The sequence below is a fragment of the Cornus florida genome, unplaced genomic scaffold (assembly GCF_030987335.1).
Source record: "Cornus florida cultivar Cherokee Brave unplaced genomic scaffold, ASM3098733v1 CherokeeBrave_3.0.0_Hap2_Chr07, whole genome shotgun sequence".
NCBI classification, from domain to species: Eukaryota; Viridiplantae; Streptophyta; class Magnoliopsida; order Cornales; family Cornaceae; genus Cornus; species Cornus florida.
Window position 1 is genome coordinate 68,021,929 of NW_026775577.1, and position 15,618 is coordinate 68,037,546.

Here is a 15,618-nt window from a genome sequence, read left to right on the forward strand (position 1 = left end):
CCTCAATTTTAAAAAATTGCATTTTTGTATGCATATTTCTTTAGAATTTTGAAATTGCTCCCCTCAACCTCCAGAGAAATGCATTTTTGTATGTATATTTCTTTAAAATTTTAAAATTGCACCCTCTCAACTTTTAAAAATTACATTTTTGCATATATAATTATTTAAAGTTTTAAAATTACCCCACATTTTGTTATTGCATTGTACCCCAACATAATTTCTGGCTTCGTCTCTGGCCAGATCATTCTGTTGTGTGTGTATGACTAAAGTTTTGCCATAATTTTTAAGTTCCTTCTCACTGTTATCATGCATGCGAAACATAAAATCAATCAAAAGATTTAAAATTAGAGTTCTATTCTAAAGTTTTATTAGTTCATTATGTATATATAACAAGCAAAGTATAAAAGAAATTTCTTTCTTATCACTCTACGTTTTAATAAATAAATAAATAAAGGTCATTACACAATGTAGTCCCAGTAATTGTGGGTACGCTAAATTGTCCCACCCAATTGAAAGTTTTAGATGCTATTAGTCTTGGGCTAGTACAAACATTTCACCTACGAGAATTTGAGCCAACTTTTCTCCAATTCTAATTTTAAACTCACAATGGCCTCTTAAATTTTCCTCTTTTTTTTTTCTTTTTTTTTTTTTTTTATTTTCTTTTACTTAGCCATGCTTTCTTGAACGAGATAAATAGTTCCATTTGAATCTGCTATGCTTTTTTTTTAATAAGTTTATTAATTATTTAGTTTGCAATTGAACTCTGATCAGTGTCAAGGTAAAATGTTCAATCAACTGTCACATATCAGTACCCATGCGTGAACTTGCCATGGGAAGCCATTAACAAAATAAGTACCCGCCAATACGTATATAAACCTACAACCATCTGGTTATCAATTGCATTATCAATTTGTTAGACTCCAAAGAAATACCATGTTATAGGTATCAATTCAAATCCTCCAAATCTGTGTCTTCATTTATAGATACATGCATTCAGCTGGAAAATTATCATCCATAATCAATTCCATCTGAACACCATTACCATATCCAACTATGGAATTCAAAAGGTGTGCACTATTATCAAAATTTTCTATCCCCGAAAATCAATTCCATGCAACCAGAACGTACACATTCCTTACACATGAATTGCACAAGCAGGTGCACCTGAATTCTCTTACAATTGACACACACACACACACACAAATCCTCCTGTACAAAGTATCCTAAGAGGAGGGAAATGCATGATTAAAGTCAACGGTTAGTGTGAAAGAACAGGAAGTGCAGAAGATCTACTTCTTGTATGAGAATTCAGCTTTAAAGTCCTTCTCAAGCTTCTCTCTCGACTCTCTTTTTGCTGCCAATACAACATCGTCGAGGAATCCTCTCTCTGGAAATTCTTCAGGTACAAGGCTTCGGTATATCTCAAACTGTTCTTCGGCTTCCTTTTTCTTGTCCAGTAGACTGTATATTATTCCCTGCTTTGCAAATGGTAAACCAGCAATTAAACATTATAAATGTAATTTTTCCCCTTGCTTTTCAGATCAAGTTACATTTGTATGAATGCAAATATTTCTGTTTCTGGTAATTTGTATGCATGCAGATATTTGCTAGCAGAAAATCAGCATTAATTGTGTTTGGTTTCCGTTGATGCATAGTTTCTTTTGTAAAAAATTGACTCAACAAGCGTGCCGGTTAGCTTAGGTGGTGAAGTCTTTTAATAGCATACAGAGATTTGGGATCGAATCCCGCCATAATTATAGTGGGCCTAAACCATTGTATAGTCCATCATTCCCATTTGACCAAAACCTAAAAATAATAATAATACATAAATAATAAGAAAAATGAAAGGGAAAAAAAAATAACAAAGCCTTTTTTCCAACTAATGGGGTTGCAAAAAAGAAATAAAATCATTGAGGATAACCAACGGGCCAGTGGCCTAGCAGTATCTGCCTCTTACTTCCCAAAGGAAGGTCCGGGGTTCGAGTCTCAGAAAAGACGTGTGAGTACCAACTAAGAAAAAAAAAAAATCATTGGGGATACTTTTCCCTCTACCTCAACCTGTATGTTCTTGTTAGTCTTCCCCTCATACTGACAACACCTTAACTTTGATCGTTTTGCCGTTCACCCTCACTATAGTTTTTTTTTTTTTTTTTTTTTTTACGGGGGTGATTTTCATTCATTTCATATGGCTCTATATTCATAGACATCCTCTTCGATCTTTGCCTAGATAACATATAAATCCTAACTGGTTCTATACTATTTCATTTTTCCCTCGGTTATATGGGAAGTTTCTTTTTTTTCTTTCTTTTTTTTTTTTTTCCTTTGTATACATATAAAAGAACCTACCAATGTAAAACTTTGTCATGACCAATATGAACATGAATCCTTTGTTGTTGTATATAAAAGACACCAATCAACCAATGTGAGGAAACAAATGACTCAAACATGAACATAAATAGAAACAAATGAGTCCAACATAAAGATAAATAGATCGCCACATCCGATGGTATTAGAACTAAAGCTCTGATTAACTTTATTTATGGCAATATTGGATATCAAATGGCTTTTAACAATTGGTTTTGTTTGTTATTTTCTTTTTGAGAAAATAAGTCACGATTGTAAGCAAATAGACTTAAGCCCATTACATAACCTTAGATCTCAACTCCCAAACACCAATTTGTTTTGGTTTATAATTTAAACACACCCTTGTCGTTCTGACGCTCATGCATCTTAGGTCAATAGAAAGTACATTATGTACATGGAGTATATACTTTCAGTTTTTGAGTTCATTTTTATATATTAAAAGTTAGCTTTGTTAATTGTTGAATGATTTAAATACCCTCTCTAACAGCTTAAGCTTTTAGAGTAGATGGTAGTTAACGTGATATTACAACAGGCAAGGTCCTATGTTCAAACATCACCGTCACCCTCATAATTAAAATTGAAACACGTGTTGGACCAAAAGAAGGCCACACGTGAGGGGGCATATTGAAGGATTCAAATATTAAAGTTACACTCTCTCTAACAGCTTAAACTTCTAGAGTAGATGGTGGTTAACATTAGTTATGCTGCTGCTACCTATTTGATCCAAAGTCCATAAAGAATCCAAGAGATTAACAAGGTAGAAGGAAAATATTACCACTCAAAGATCGAACTCACCACTTAGGGATTTCATTATGATTCATATCATTATTCATGTTTAGATTGCATTATATATGCTTTGTATTGAAGATTTAATGGAGGAATCAGTAGAGAAAAATCCTCCTTGTTTTCTATTTTCTAATTATTTCCGTTCTCATAATTTCTTCTCCTATATAAAGGAGCCTCCACCATTGTATTGTATATGAATTGAGAGAGTATTATAAAAGTGATGTAGCCCTTTGAGCTCTTTGTGCTCGTGGATGTAGGCCCTAGCGGCTGAATCATATAATATCTATGTGTTCTACTTGTTTTATTTGTCTCTTCACTTCCGTTTAATGCTTTACAACACTTTAAATGCATAAAAACTTTGTTTTGGATTGAAAAACCTAAAGATTCATGAAAACAGGGCATTCAATTGATCAACCTATTGGTTGGCCATTGTTTTGGTTCAGTCAATCGATCGACCAGAATCTTTACAGCGGAAGTGAACAAAGGAGTAATCCGCTGCTAAGAAGGCCAATAGCAGGGCTTTTGATCAGTCGAATAGGTTGGTATTGAAGTTTCCCTGATAGTTGGATCAATCAAACCTCGCGGGCAGCAGTTTACTTTTTGTATTTTAAACACTTGGAACCCTAATTTTTTAAGCCCTAAAGCCTATACAAAAAATCCTAACGTCTCAAACCCAGCCGAGAGCACCTTGTATTTTCAAAAAATATATATAGGGTCATTATCCAAAAGTGGTCTAGGCAAAGTACGTAGCAATGCATCAGCAAAACGGTCAACCGAAGGAGAAAATAAAGTATCTATCCAATCACAATACAGAAGCCAGCTCATAATTGTTGCACCAACTTAACATTCCCCCTCCAATGAGAGATCCATTGGATGAAAATCCTGTCGTCACTGATGATGATCTCAAATACCCGAATCTTTCACATGGGAGAACAACAATAAGGTCTTCCATACCAAGGAGCATACCATCTACCACGAATCGCTGATTAAAGAACTCCCTATTGCACCACCTAAGGTGCAAGGCTCATATACCCAAGAAAACAACTGTCTCAAATCATCCTCCTCACATCCAAATAAGCATCATACACCACCCACCTATCGTTAGCCATATGACCTAAATTACTTCAAAGTAAAACCATCTCGTCACATCGAAATAAGCATGATATCAGGAAAGAACCCACATCTCCACCTTCTTCACAACCCACTCATTCCATGTAACCCCTCACCCCACCCAACACAAAGTAATTCCATCAGGCCACATGAATCCCACACCACTAATCCCCCTCCCTTATTTATCTCACAAATTCCATTGTGATGTCTATGATTTTGGCCTCTCGAAGATTACCACATCCATTCGCCACCTTCGTAACATTGACTTAACTACCATCTTTTTCTCCAAGTCATTCAACTAACCCTAACATACCAAGGTACAATTATAATACTCGTGGCAAGTCAAGTACAAATTTTCCTGTCTACCCCTCACTATTCCCTTACCCATCAACCTCCCCTACTTCATAGTTAATCGAACAAACCAACTTCTTTAGATTGCTGAGACCTCGAGGCATCCAACCACCTCTCCTCTTCATCAACTTCTCACTTAACAATCTCGTCTTTAATAATATCTTCAAAAAGTAGCATGGACAAATCTTTAAATATCTCAACTGGAACTTGAAGAAATTTACTAAGTATTTTTTTTTTTTTTTTAGGCGTTCAAAAGGGGAACACGTCCCATAAGCAACAAAAGAATCCTATGGACCCAAGGAAGAAATAAATTCAGATGTCTCCTCCGGGGAGGAACAATGCGAACCCCAAAAGCATAAAGATGTAATCAAAGTTGACTTAAGAACAACAATCGAGGATTCCTCTCCTTCAAAAGATCTATGATTCCGCTCCCTCCACAAACACCACCATAAGCACAATAACGCCATCCTCCAAAACCCATGAGCATGACCTCCCACAAAGCATCCATCCTTTTCTAATGGATTTCCAAACGCCAACACCACCAGGAATCCTCACCAAACACGAACACCACTCCCCCGTCTCTTCCCCGAACCGGCACAAAATAACCCTCGTCCACGGACCACAACCTATGGCATTCCACTCCAAACCTCCACAACCAGTTACCAAGGAGAGCCCAGTTAAATGGCACCAGCTCCTTATCCCTAATCCTCTAGCCTGAAGCGGCCTACAGACCTGCTCCCAACAGACAAGGTGATACTTAATTTGCCTTGTAAACCACCCCAGAGAAAGTTCCACTGAAGCCTCTCAATTGAAGCAGCAACCACGGATGGAATCTGGAAGAGGGGTAGAAAATATGTAGGAAGACTTGAAAACGTACTTTTTTTTTTATAAGTAACTTGAAAGCGTACTTTTCAAAAGAGTGACCTTCCCACCTTTCGATAAGTACTGCTTCTTCCACCCTGCCAGTCTCCTCTCAACCACCGGATCCCAAACACCCACAGTCCTCAAAGAAACTCCCAAAGGTAACCCCAAGTATGTAATTGGAAAACTACTAATTCCACATCCAAGAACAGAGGCTAACTCACCTATATTATGCACCTCCCCCACTGGAATCAAATCACTCTTGCCTACATTCACTTTCAAGCCTGAAACCGCTTGAAAACAAACCAACACCGACCTCAAGTACCTCATCTGTGACACCTCCGCCTCACAGAACACCAAAGTATCATCCGCAAACAATAAGTGAGATATCTCCAAGTGATGAGCAGCAACCCCACCCACCATGAACCCCTTTATAAAACCCAACTCCACCACCCTCCCCATCAACCTACTCAAGGACTCCATAACAATAATGAATAGGAAAGGAGACAAGGGATCCCCCTGGGACAAACCTCACGAGCTACCAAAAAAACCGGTCGGAGACCCATTAACCATCACCGAAAATCTAGCTAAAGAAATGCAGGCTTCAATCCAAGACCTCCATTTATCCCCAAACCCCATTCTCTCCATCAAATACAACAGGAACTTCCAACTCACATGATCATAGGCTTGCTCAACATCAAGCTTGCAAAGAACCCCTGGGAGACCACTCCTCAGCCTCGTGTCCACACATTCGCTGGCAATAAAAGTTGAGTCAAGAATCTGACGCCCACCAATAAAGGCATTCTGAGACTCCGAAATGATATCATCCAGAACATCACTCAGTCTGCTAGAACTTTAGCTATTAGTTTGTAAATGCATCCCAACAAACTAATAGGTCTAAAGTCGTTCACATCCGAAGCTCCCCCCTTCTTTGGAATAAGTGCAATAAACGATGCATTCAAGGAACTCTCAAACCTCCCCTGAGAATGGAAAGCATGAAACGTATCCATCACCTCTCCCCTGACCACACCCCAACTCTCCAAAAGAAACCTCATAGTAAATCCATCCGGACCCGGAGCTTTGTCCCCGTTACAACTCTTAAGTGCCTTCAGCACTTCCTCTTCAGAGAACGGAATCTCCATCCCAACTCTACAAAGCTCAGAAATGGAATTAAAGTGAAGCCCATCCAGCTGGGGTCTCCAAGCATAAGGCTCCGTAAACAAACCTAGATAAAAATAGACAATCCCTCTGCAAACATCCTCCTCCCCGACCAGAACCTCCCCATCAATAGTAATCATCCCAATGTGATTGCCTCTCCATAAGCGTTGGCCAACCGATGGAAAAATTTAGTATTCTTGTCACCCTCTTTAAGCCATAAGGCTTTAGATTTCTGCCTCCAAGAAATTTCTTCCAACACTGCAAGCTCTATCTAGCACGCATCCCTCCTACTTTTCTGACTCTCATCAATACCACCCATTCCTTCCCACCTATCAATCTCGGCAATCTTCGCGAAAGCCCTATTCTTCCTCCACTTGAGGTTCCCAAACACCTCCTTATTCCACCTTTTGATCTCATGTTTCAGCCCCTTAAGCTTTTTCACAAGAATGAAGCTCGGGTTACCATCCACCCTAATCCCCTCCCACCAAGCCCTCACACACCCCTGGAAATCCTCTGCCCATAACCACATGTTCTCAAAGCGAAAAGGAGTACTCCTCATTCTCAAGCCACCACAGTCTAAAATCACAAGAATATGGTCGGAAGTTGGTCTAGCCAAAGCTACCTGGACCACATCAGGAAACTTTTCCTCCCAGTCTCCAAAGATAAGAAAATGATCCAATCGTGAAAATGTAGGAGCCTCTCTACCACTCCCCCATGTAAAAATAGCCCCCTCCAGTGGTAAATTGTGCAAAGGATAACCATCAATGAACTCTGAGAACTGCTCCATTGCCAATGTCCTCCTTCCTCTTGTTGATCTCCCCCCCCCCCCCCCCCCAGCACACGCGCCCAACCCACCCACCCACCCCTTACAGAAGACCCCATTTATCCTTCACTGCCCCCAACTCCTCCCACAATATGTGCCTCTCCATCCTCAACTGGGCCATAAACACCGGAAAAAACCTAACCAAAACCATCCTCCTCCATGGAAAAGGCACACGAAATGGAAAATCTCCCTCTCCACACATCCGTCTTCGAAACCCATCTCCTATCCCACATCAATAAGATACCCCCAGACGTCCCCAAATCATCTAAAGCCACCCATTCAATAAACCTTCCCCCCCAAAAGCTTCTAACCACCCTATCAAACATGGCAGCCATCTTTGTCTCCTGCAAGCAAACCACATGCACACCCCACTTCTTCACAGCCATCTTCACCACTTTTCTTTTGTCCGGGTTATTGAGTCCTCGGACATTCCACAACATAATTCGGCACTTCATCAAGAACAGATGGATAACCCTTCCCCTTTCCTTCTCCCTCTACCCCTCTCCTGACTCCTCTGCCTCCCAGACCCGTTAGTCCCCTCATAATTCACACCGGAGAACAAGCTGCGAATCTCCCTACACCCTCTTCACAGAGTCAGCCTCTTCTCCTTGCTCATTGTCCGTTTCCTGCTACCCCTCTCCATCAAGGTATTTAGTATGGTTTTTCATTTACTAAATACCTTGATCTTCTTCAAAACCAAACCTGACATTGCCCTATCCTATTATCCCCACTTGTATTAAATCCTATACATTTTCATCATATTTTATTAACTTTATTCTAATTCAACTTTGAGACCCAGCTCCCAGCATCTGAACAAGTGATCAACTGAAGTAGTCTGATAACATCCAATAATAGGTCTGATAAGGTAATAGGACAGCTATGGAGGAAATAATGGGAAAAAGTAATGTCTGAATGCGTATAATGTCAATTCTTAATTATCTTACTCCAACATACGACTGAAACTTGAAAATTTGATGCAACTTTCAGTTGCCTCTGTTCACTCCATGGTGTTCTGATGATACCTTTAAAACATTAGCATACTTATACAACTTCATGAGACTACCAATGACATATAAACTTCCAGATAGAAGGAAAAATTAAATTATCAGGTATATTCATATAAAATAGCAATAATAAGAAAAAATATTGTCATCAAATTTACCTGGCAAAGGTAAGGCCGGAAATCCCTTGGGTTCTCATTAACCAGATCTTTAAAATTTTCCAAGCCCTCCTCCAACTCCCCCTGCAATGCACACAATTAATGTAAGCCAAAAATGAGAAATAAATAAGGATCATCTGGATCATGAGCATATTCCTGCCAATCCACACAATTAAATTCAACCCTTTGTCATTCTTACTCCTTGAAATGGCACCGGGATTATCTTGCAATGTTTCTGAACTAAAAAGATGAATTTGTGCCTTCCAACACAGTATAAGCATGGTGAAATAATTTAATTTCCATTAGACATTCCAATACCAAATTGAATAGACAGATCCTTTAGTTTGAAAGCCAAGAAGAAGTATGTTCCAGGCAATCACCTTCATGACATGCATTTGCGCAATTAAAATTTTAATGCTTCTCTCCTCAGTAACTCTTTTTTCTTGACGAGCAACATCCAGAGCCTTGTTCAGCATCTCAAAAACAGCTGGACCTTCATGGTTTTTGTGCATCACCATTGCCAGACCCTGCAAATATAGGATAGCCCAAGCCTAAGTTCCGTTGCCCATAAGCAATCACCACAGTAAAGGAACTGAAAATAAAGGGAATCTCCGGTCCTGCTTGGTTTGTCAATTAGAAAACAGTTCTCAGAACTCAGAAATCAGAAAACTGTTTTCAGTGAACCATAAAGACAGTTCTCTGAAAACATACATCCTTTAACTGAGTTTTCAGAAAACTAAGACGAAGAAACAGGTTTTCGTACAGTTTTCTGATTTTCAGTTCTTAGAAAACAGAAAACAGAAAACTGAACCAAGCAGGCCATTATTCTCCAAAAAGTTATCTCGGCATTTTTCTCAGGTATACAAAATCATAGTGATAATATCTTGAATGTACAGCCTATAGAGTATTGTTTTTTTTTTTTTTTTTTTTTTTTTTTTTTTTATTAAGTAAATATATAAACAAAAGCACTCAAAGGGGAGCGAACCCTTAACAAAACAAACAAAAGAGCCTATGCAGTATTGTTAAAGTTGCACCTACGGTCCTATGCTGTCATTCAGGAGCAGGCAATGGGAATATACCGCCAACTTTAAAATCTTATAACACTCATGGATAATTGTAAATACAATCAGCTAAAGATGAGAAAATATTGAAACTGCAAGACGTTAAGGAATTCAGATTAAATCCACCAATAGGAACATCGACACTAGATTCAGGAAAGGTCTTACTCGTGTGTAAGGATATCTGAGATAAAAGTTAATTGCAGGAAACATAACAAATACTAAAGTAATATCACATTTGCTTCCTTTCGCGCAAGGTCATTTCATTCCATTTGCTTTGAAGGCATAATTGACTTTTTTCCGACGTAGTCCATCATTCCAAAATGGTGAAAAATGAAGTTTACCCAGTTTTGCTGCAACACTTCTAGTTACTGAGCTACTCCTCTAGTCAATTCTACTGATGCTTCTAAAAGGCAACAAAATTGAAGGCTTCTAAGTTTATAGCACACCTAGTCCTGGGAAAGACCTAGGTTCATCAAGCCTCAGGCTGAAAGGCTGTTCTCAGATTCTTGGAATCAGATCTTCAGGGACGTTTACTGATTATATTATTCTGGATGCGCTCCAGATTCATCAAGCTCGTAAACTCACAATTGACTTCCAAATCCATGTAGATGGTGCTCCTACCATATCTAGTCTTATGCAGCAGATCATATTTTTGAAGCACGTCAGATATTGGATATTCAAAATCAAAAGGTATATGTTTGACTACTAGAATTACATGTGTCTTGTACTTGATTTTAAATATTACGATAATATATCATATGTTTAAATATATGATTGTAGCCTTTTATTAGAGCACATTTGCAGGGTATTTGATTTAGCTGGATGCATATGCAAATGAAAAAATGAACATTAATCAAGCAAACCCTTCGTTCGGTAGTCCAAAAAAATTTGGTTTTCGATCTTTGACTAGATTGTTGCATATTTTATTTCACCTGTAAGTATAACAAATATAAATTCCTATCACATATCTTCATTACTTCACTCAAGCTCGAACCTTACACTGTCTCACCCCTGGCCAGAAGCTCTAGGAAAGCTTAAAGCTTTAGTGACTTTGTACAACCAACAAAAGCAACAAAAAATAGATAAACAAAATTTAACCTAGGAAATTTATAGTCAAGACAATTTTTTTTTTTTTTTTTTTTTTTTTTTGGATAAGTAAGAATGTATTAAAGAGCGTTCAAAAGGGGAACGGATCCCAAAAGAGCTCCAAAAAACCAGAGGGCCTCTAAACCCTCAAAGAACCCGAAAGATCAAAAAACTCCTCTATGGATTTACAATTTCTCCCCATATCCACTAATGGTGCATTTGGGATCAAATCTAAAGATGGTGACTTGCAATAAGTTTGGCATGCACGAGAGTAGCTTAGAATATTTAGACGGTCACACATGCATAAGTGGAAAAGGTTTATTTGACAGTTTGCAAAATAAGTTTTCCTAAGAATTTACAATCCTGAGCATTATATGTTTGCCTTTGAAGTTCTATCAAGAAGAATGGGATACTTGTCTTTCATAAATTCAATCTTCCATAAAGTTGATTCAACTACAATTCAAAATAGTGTAATTTGGAAAAAGCTAACCTTGTAGTTCATTGGAAAGATGGAACTAGTGTAATCAAAATTCTTTGACTATAAATCACAAAATTTGAAAAATATAAATCCATTTTAAATGTACTCCAACTAGACAGCGCAAAAGTATTGTAGCAGCCGCCAGAAATTATTTTCTTTCCTTATAGTTGTTTCTAAACAAATCCAACAAAGTAGTAGATATGAAATCCTTAAGTAGTCAAGTTCTAGCTCAGAACGAACTTAATTAGATAATTTCCCTTATACAAATGCAAGGGACTTGGCATGCGATCCGGTAATGCAAAAGAATATGAGAAAAAACTAACAAAGCATAAAAATGCAGAAGCCAACATTAACACCTTAAAAGAGCCTGCACAAGTAATCAGATTTGAAAGATTAGATATAATAAGACAAACTAGTGAATCATAAGTGGTAGAAGAAACAAGAAAGGATGAAGATGGTTCTGCAAAATTATTAGTAAACACAACTGGCTTGGAGACTACAGAAAGAAGAAATGGGTTTTATGCAAACTTTACCAATTATTACTAAATATATATATATATATATATCACACATAAAACAAAATCTCCATTGTAAAGAATTTCCAAAGAAAATAGGTTTCTCCAGATGAGACAATGGTAAAATTAATGCAAAACCTATCATTGTTGGCGTAGTGAGCACACCAGAAATGTATTATATAGGCACTAGAGGGTGGAAATATGACATAAGTGCAGCTTACTAGACTCTCTCTCTCTGAAAAAGATTCCAAGAAGTAGTAGTAATTCAGGAAAACAAAAAAGGGGGCAGGCTGATAGACTAAACAAATCCTCAATAGATTATAGATGTATGAATGTGAATGACACCAAAGCAAACTAGGACGTTTGCAGGCATAACTCTGTGACTATAACAAGTCCTGGAGCGATAATCAGCTCTTTGGGGCTTAACACGGATCAAAAGCAGATAAAATAAGTCCTAGATCAAGTCATTCATTTTTTGGGTAGCAAAATAGAAAAAGAAAAATTATGCTTTTCCTTTAATAGGAACATTTAACCACAATGTTCAGAAACATTATATGGGAAGGATCAGCCAATCTAGTGTTATAAAGAACCTAAAGGGAGATTTGTCAACCCAACCTTTTATTGGTTATGTTTATTGCACATTTTAACAATGTTATTATAATGCTTTTCAGGTTTAACAGGACAATATGATAGTGTCCACTTACAGAATAGTCAAACTGCAAAGCACTATTTTTTTTTTTTGATAAGTAAAAAATATATTAGAAAAACGTTCAAAAGGGGAACACGTCCCTAATACACAAAAACGAGAGAACAAAAGCCAAACCTACGGACCAACAGAGTCCAATAGAACTAAAAAATCATCAATCGATGAGCAAGCACTGCCTCTAACATAACAAAAAAGAGAGCGAAGAATAAGAGACTCAAGGTTTGCAAAAGACGATTCCTTCCCTTCAAAATTTCTGTTATTTCTCTTTCCAAATACACCACCAAACACAGTGTGGGGCGACCTTCCAAAAATCATAAGCATGACCACAAGGCATCTTCTCCAAGCGTCGATTGATTGGAAAGAGTGCTTAGGCATTACCCACTGAACACCAAAAATAATGAATATGAGATTCCAACAATCAGATGCAACAGGACAATGCAGAAGAAGATGATCCACAGACTCGCCATCAGTTTTACAGAGACAGCACTAGTTAACAATGGTATTACCTCTCTTACGCAGATTATCCAATGTTAGAATTTTTCCCCAAGTAGCAGTCGAAACAAAGAAGGCAACTCTAAGAGGAGCTTTAGAACGCCAAATACACTTTCATGGGAAATTATGACCAATAAAATTAGACAAACACAAGAACATGGATCAAACTTCATATCTACCATGAAGAGAAGGGGTCCACAAAATGTCATCACAACCTCTGCCAACATCCTTCTGTCTATACAACAGGTCTCCAATCCTGAAAAAAAAAACGCCTAAAACCCACATCCCACGTAACTCCACTGTTATCAAGATGATAACAGTCAATTACGTAAGCATGCTTATTCTGGGCGATGCAATAAAGATGAGGAAAGGAAAGAGACAACAACTGATCACCACACTATAGGTCTTCATACCATTACAAACCTTGAACCGAATATGGGTGGAAAACACATCCCAACCTTTCCGAATGAATTTCCAAACGCCAACGCCTCCGGTAATAGAAACAGGAAGAGAGGACCAACCTCCACTCTTCTCCCCAAAACGACACGAGATAACTCTTCTCCATTGTCGATGACGCTCTTTACCGAACCTCCATAACCACTTCCCCAATAAGGCTGTATTAAAAGGGACCAGCTTCCGAATACCTAGACCGCCAAACTTAAAAGGTTTGCAAACCTGCTCCCAATTAACAAGATGATACTTAAACTCCCCTCCTTTTCCACCCCAAAGAAAATCCCTCTGAATTTTTTCGATCCGTTCAGCAACAGAGCACGGGATTTGAAACAGGGATAAGAAATATGTGGGAAGGGACGAGAGGGTGCTCTTAATAAGAGTGACCTTCCCCGCTTTCGAAAGATACTGGTTTTTCCACCCCGCCAATCTTTTTTCATACCTGTTAATCACCAAATCCCAAGTCCCCACTCTCCTGGAGGAGATTCCCAAAGGTAATCCCGGATAAGGGAGTGGAAAAGCACCCACTCCACACCCAAGAACAGCAGCTAAGGAGGAAATATCAGAGACATCCCCCACTGGGACAACCACACTCTTTTCAACATTAATCTTAAACCGGACACTGCTTGGAAGCATGTAAGAATGCACCTCAAATACCTGAGTTGGGAAACATCAGCATCACAAAAAACCAAGGTATCATCTGCAGATAACAAATGGGATATCTCAATCTAGTTAGCGACATCTCTGCCAACGGTAAATCCCCTTATGTAACCCAGATCCTCTACCTTTTTCATTAATCTACTCAATCCCTCCATGACAATAAGGAATAGAGAAGACGACAAAGGATCTCCTTGTCTTAAGCCACGCGAACTCGGGAAAAAACTAGCAAGAGAGCCGTTCACAAGCACAGAGAACATAACTGACGAGATGCAAGATTCAATCCATTTTATCCATCGATCCCCGAACCCCATTCTCCGAAGCAAGTAAAGAAGAAATTTCCAATTCACGTGATCATAAGCTTTCTCGATATCAAGTTTGCATAAGACACCAGGAACTTCACTCTTCCACCTGGAGTCAACACATTCTCCTGCAATAAGGACGGAATCTAAAATCTGTCTACCACCAACAAAAACGTTTTGTGACTTCGAGATAATTTCATCCAAAACATTTCGCATTCTAAGAACAAGGACCTTGGCAATAAGCTTATACATACATCCCACTAGACTAATTGGCCAGAAGTCCTTAATGTCAGAGGCGTTGCTCTTCTTAGGAATAAGAGCAATGAATGATGCATTCAATGATTTCTCAAATGTACCATGAGAGTGAAATTCCTGAAAAGTGCCCATTACCTTATTACGCACCTCCTCCCAGCTCTCCTTAAGAAACCGCATAGTGAATCCGTCTGGCCCTGGAGCTTTATCACCATTACAATTGGATAATGCCTTAAGAACTTCCTCTTCAGAAAACAAAACCTCAAGCATATCACTATCCAGCGTAGAAATCGCATCGAAATGCAAACCGTCAAGTTTTGGTCTCCATTCCAAAGTCTCGGTATAGAGCTGCTGATAAAAAGAAACAATACCCCCACGCACCTCATCTTCTTTCCATAACTCAGAACCATTCACACGAACACACCCAATGTTATTGTATCTTCTATGAGCATTAGCAAGCCTGTGAAAGAATTTAGTATTGCGGTCACCTTCTTTAAGTCAGAAAGCCCGAGATTTCTGACGCCACGAAATCTCCTCCATAGTAGCAATCTCAGCAAAAGTCGCCTGACAAGACACTCTTCTAAAGCGTAGAGATTCCGTACCTTGCCCTATCTCATCAAGACGATCAAGTTCAGCAATATCAGCCAGGACTCTATTTTTCTTCCATTCAAGATTCCCAAACACCTTTTTGTTCCACTTCTTAAGCTTAGATTTGAGACTCTGAAACTTCTTAGCAAGCACATAGCTGGTAGAACCAGTAAACATTGCTTCCCCCCACCAGGACTGGATCTTCCCTTGGAAGTCCTCAGCTCTCAACCACATAATTTCGAAACGAAATGGTGTGCGTCTAGATCTCATACCTCCACAGTTAAGAACTAAGGGCACATGATCAGACGTGACTCTAACCAAAGACCTGAGTGACATCCGGGAACTTCTCCTCCCAATCTCCAGAAATCAGGAATCTATCAAGCCTAGATAGAGTAACTGGGTCTCTGCCGCTAGACCAA

The 15,618-nt window shown here is 38.7% G+C and overlaps 1 protein-coding gene across 1 annotated transcript in view; it reads right to left on the bottom strand.

Annotated features, from left to right (window-relative positions):
• Positions 1 to 627: 627 nt before the first annotated feature.
• The window catches only part of LOC132267279 (protein SLOW GREEN 1, chloroplastic), a 35,533-nt gene continuing 20,542 nt past the window's right edge, over positions 628 to 15,618 (bottom strand). Inside the window, exons 2-4 of the mRNA XM_059768404.1 lie at positions 8,993 to 9,139; positions 8,616 to 8,696; positions 628 to 1,475 (exon numbers count right to left, since the gene is read on the bottom strand). Coding sequence (XP_059624387.1) covers positions 1,290 to 1,475; positions 8,616 to 8,696; positions 8,993 to 9,139 — 414 coding nt within the window. The 3' untranslated portion in view covers positions 628 to 1,289. The remainder of the gene's footprint in view (positions 1,476 to 8,615; positions 8,697 to 8,992; positions 9,140 to 15,618) is intronic.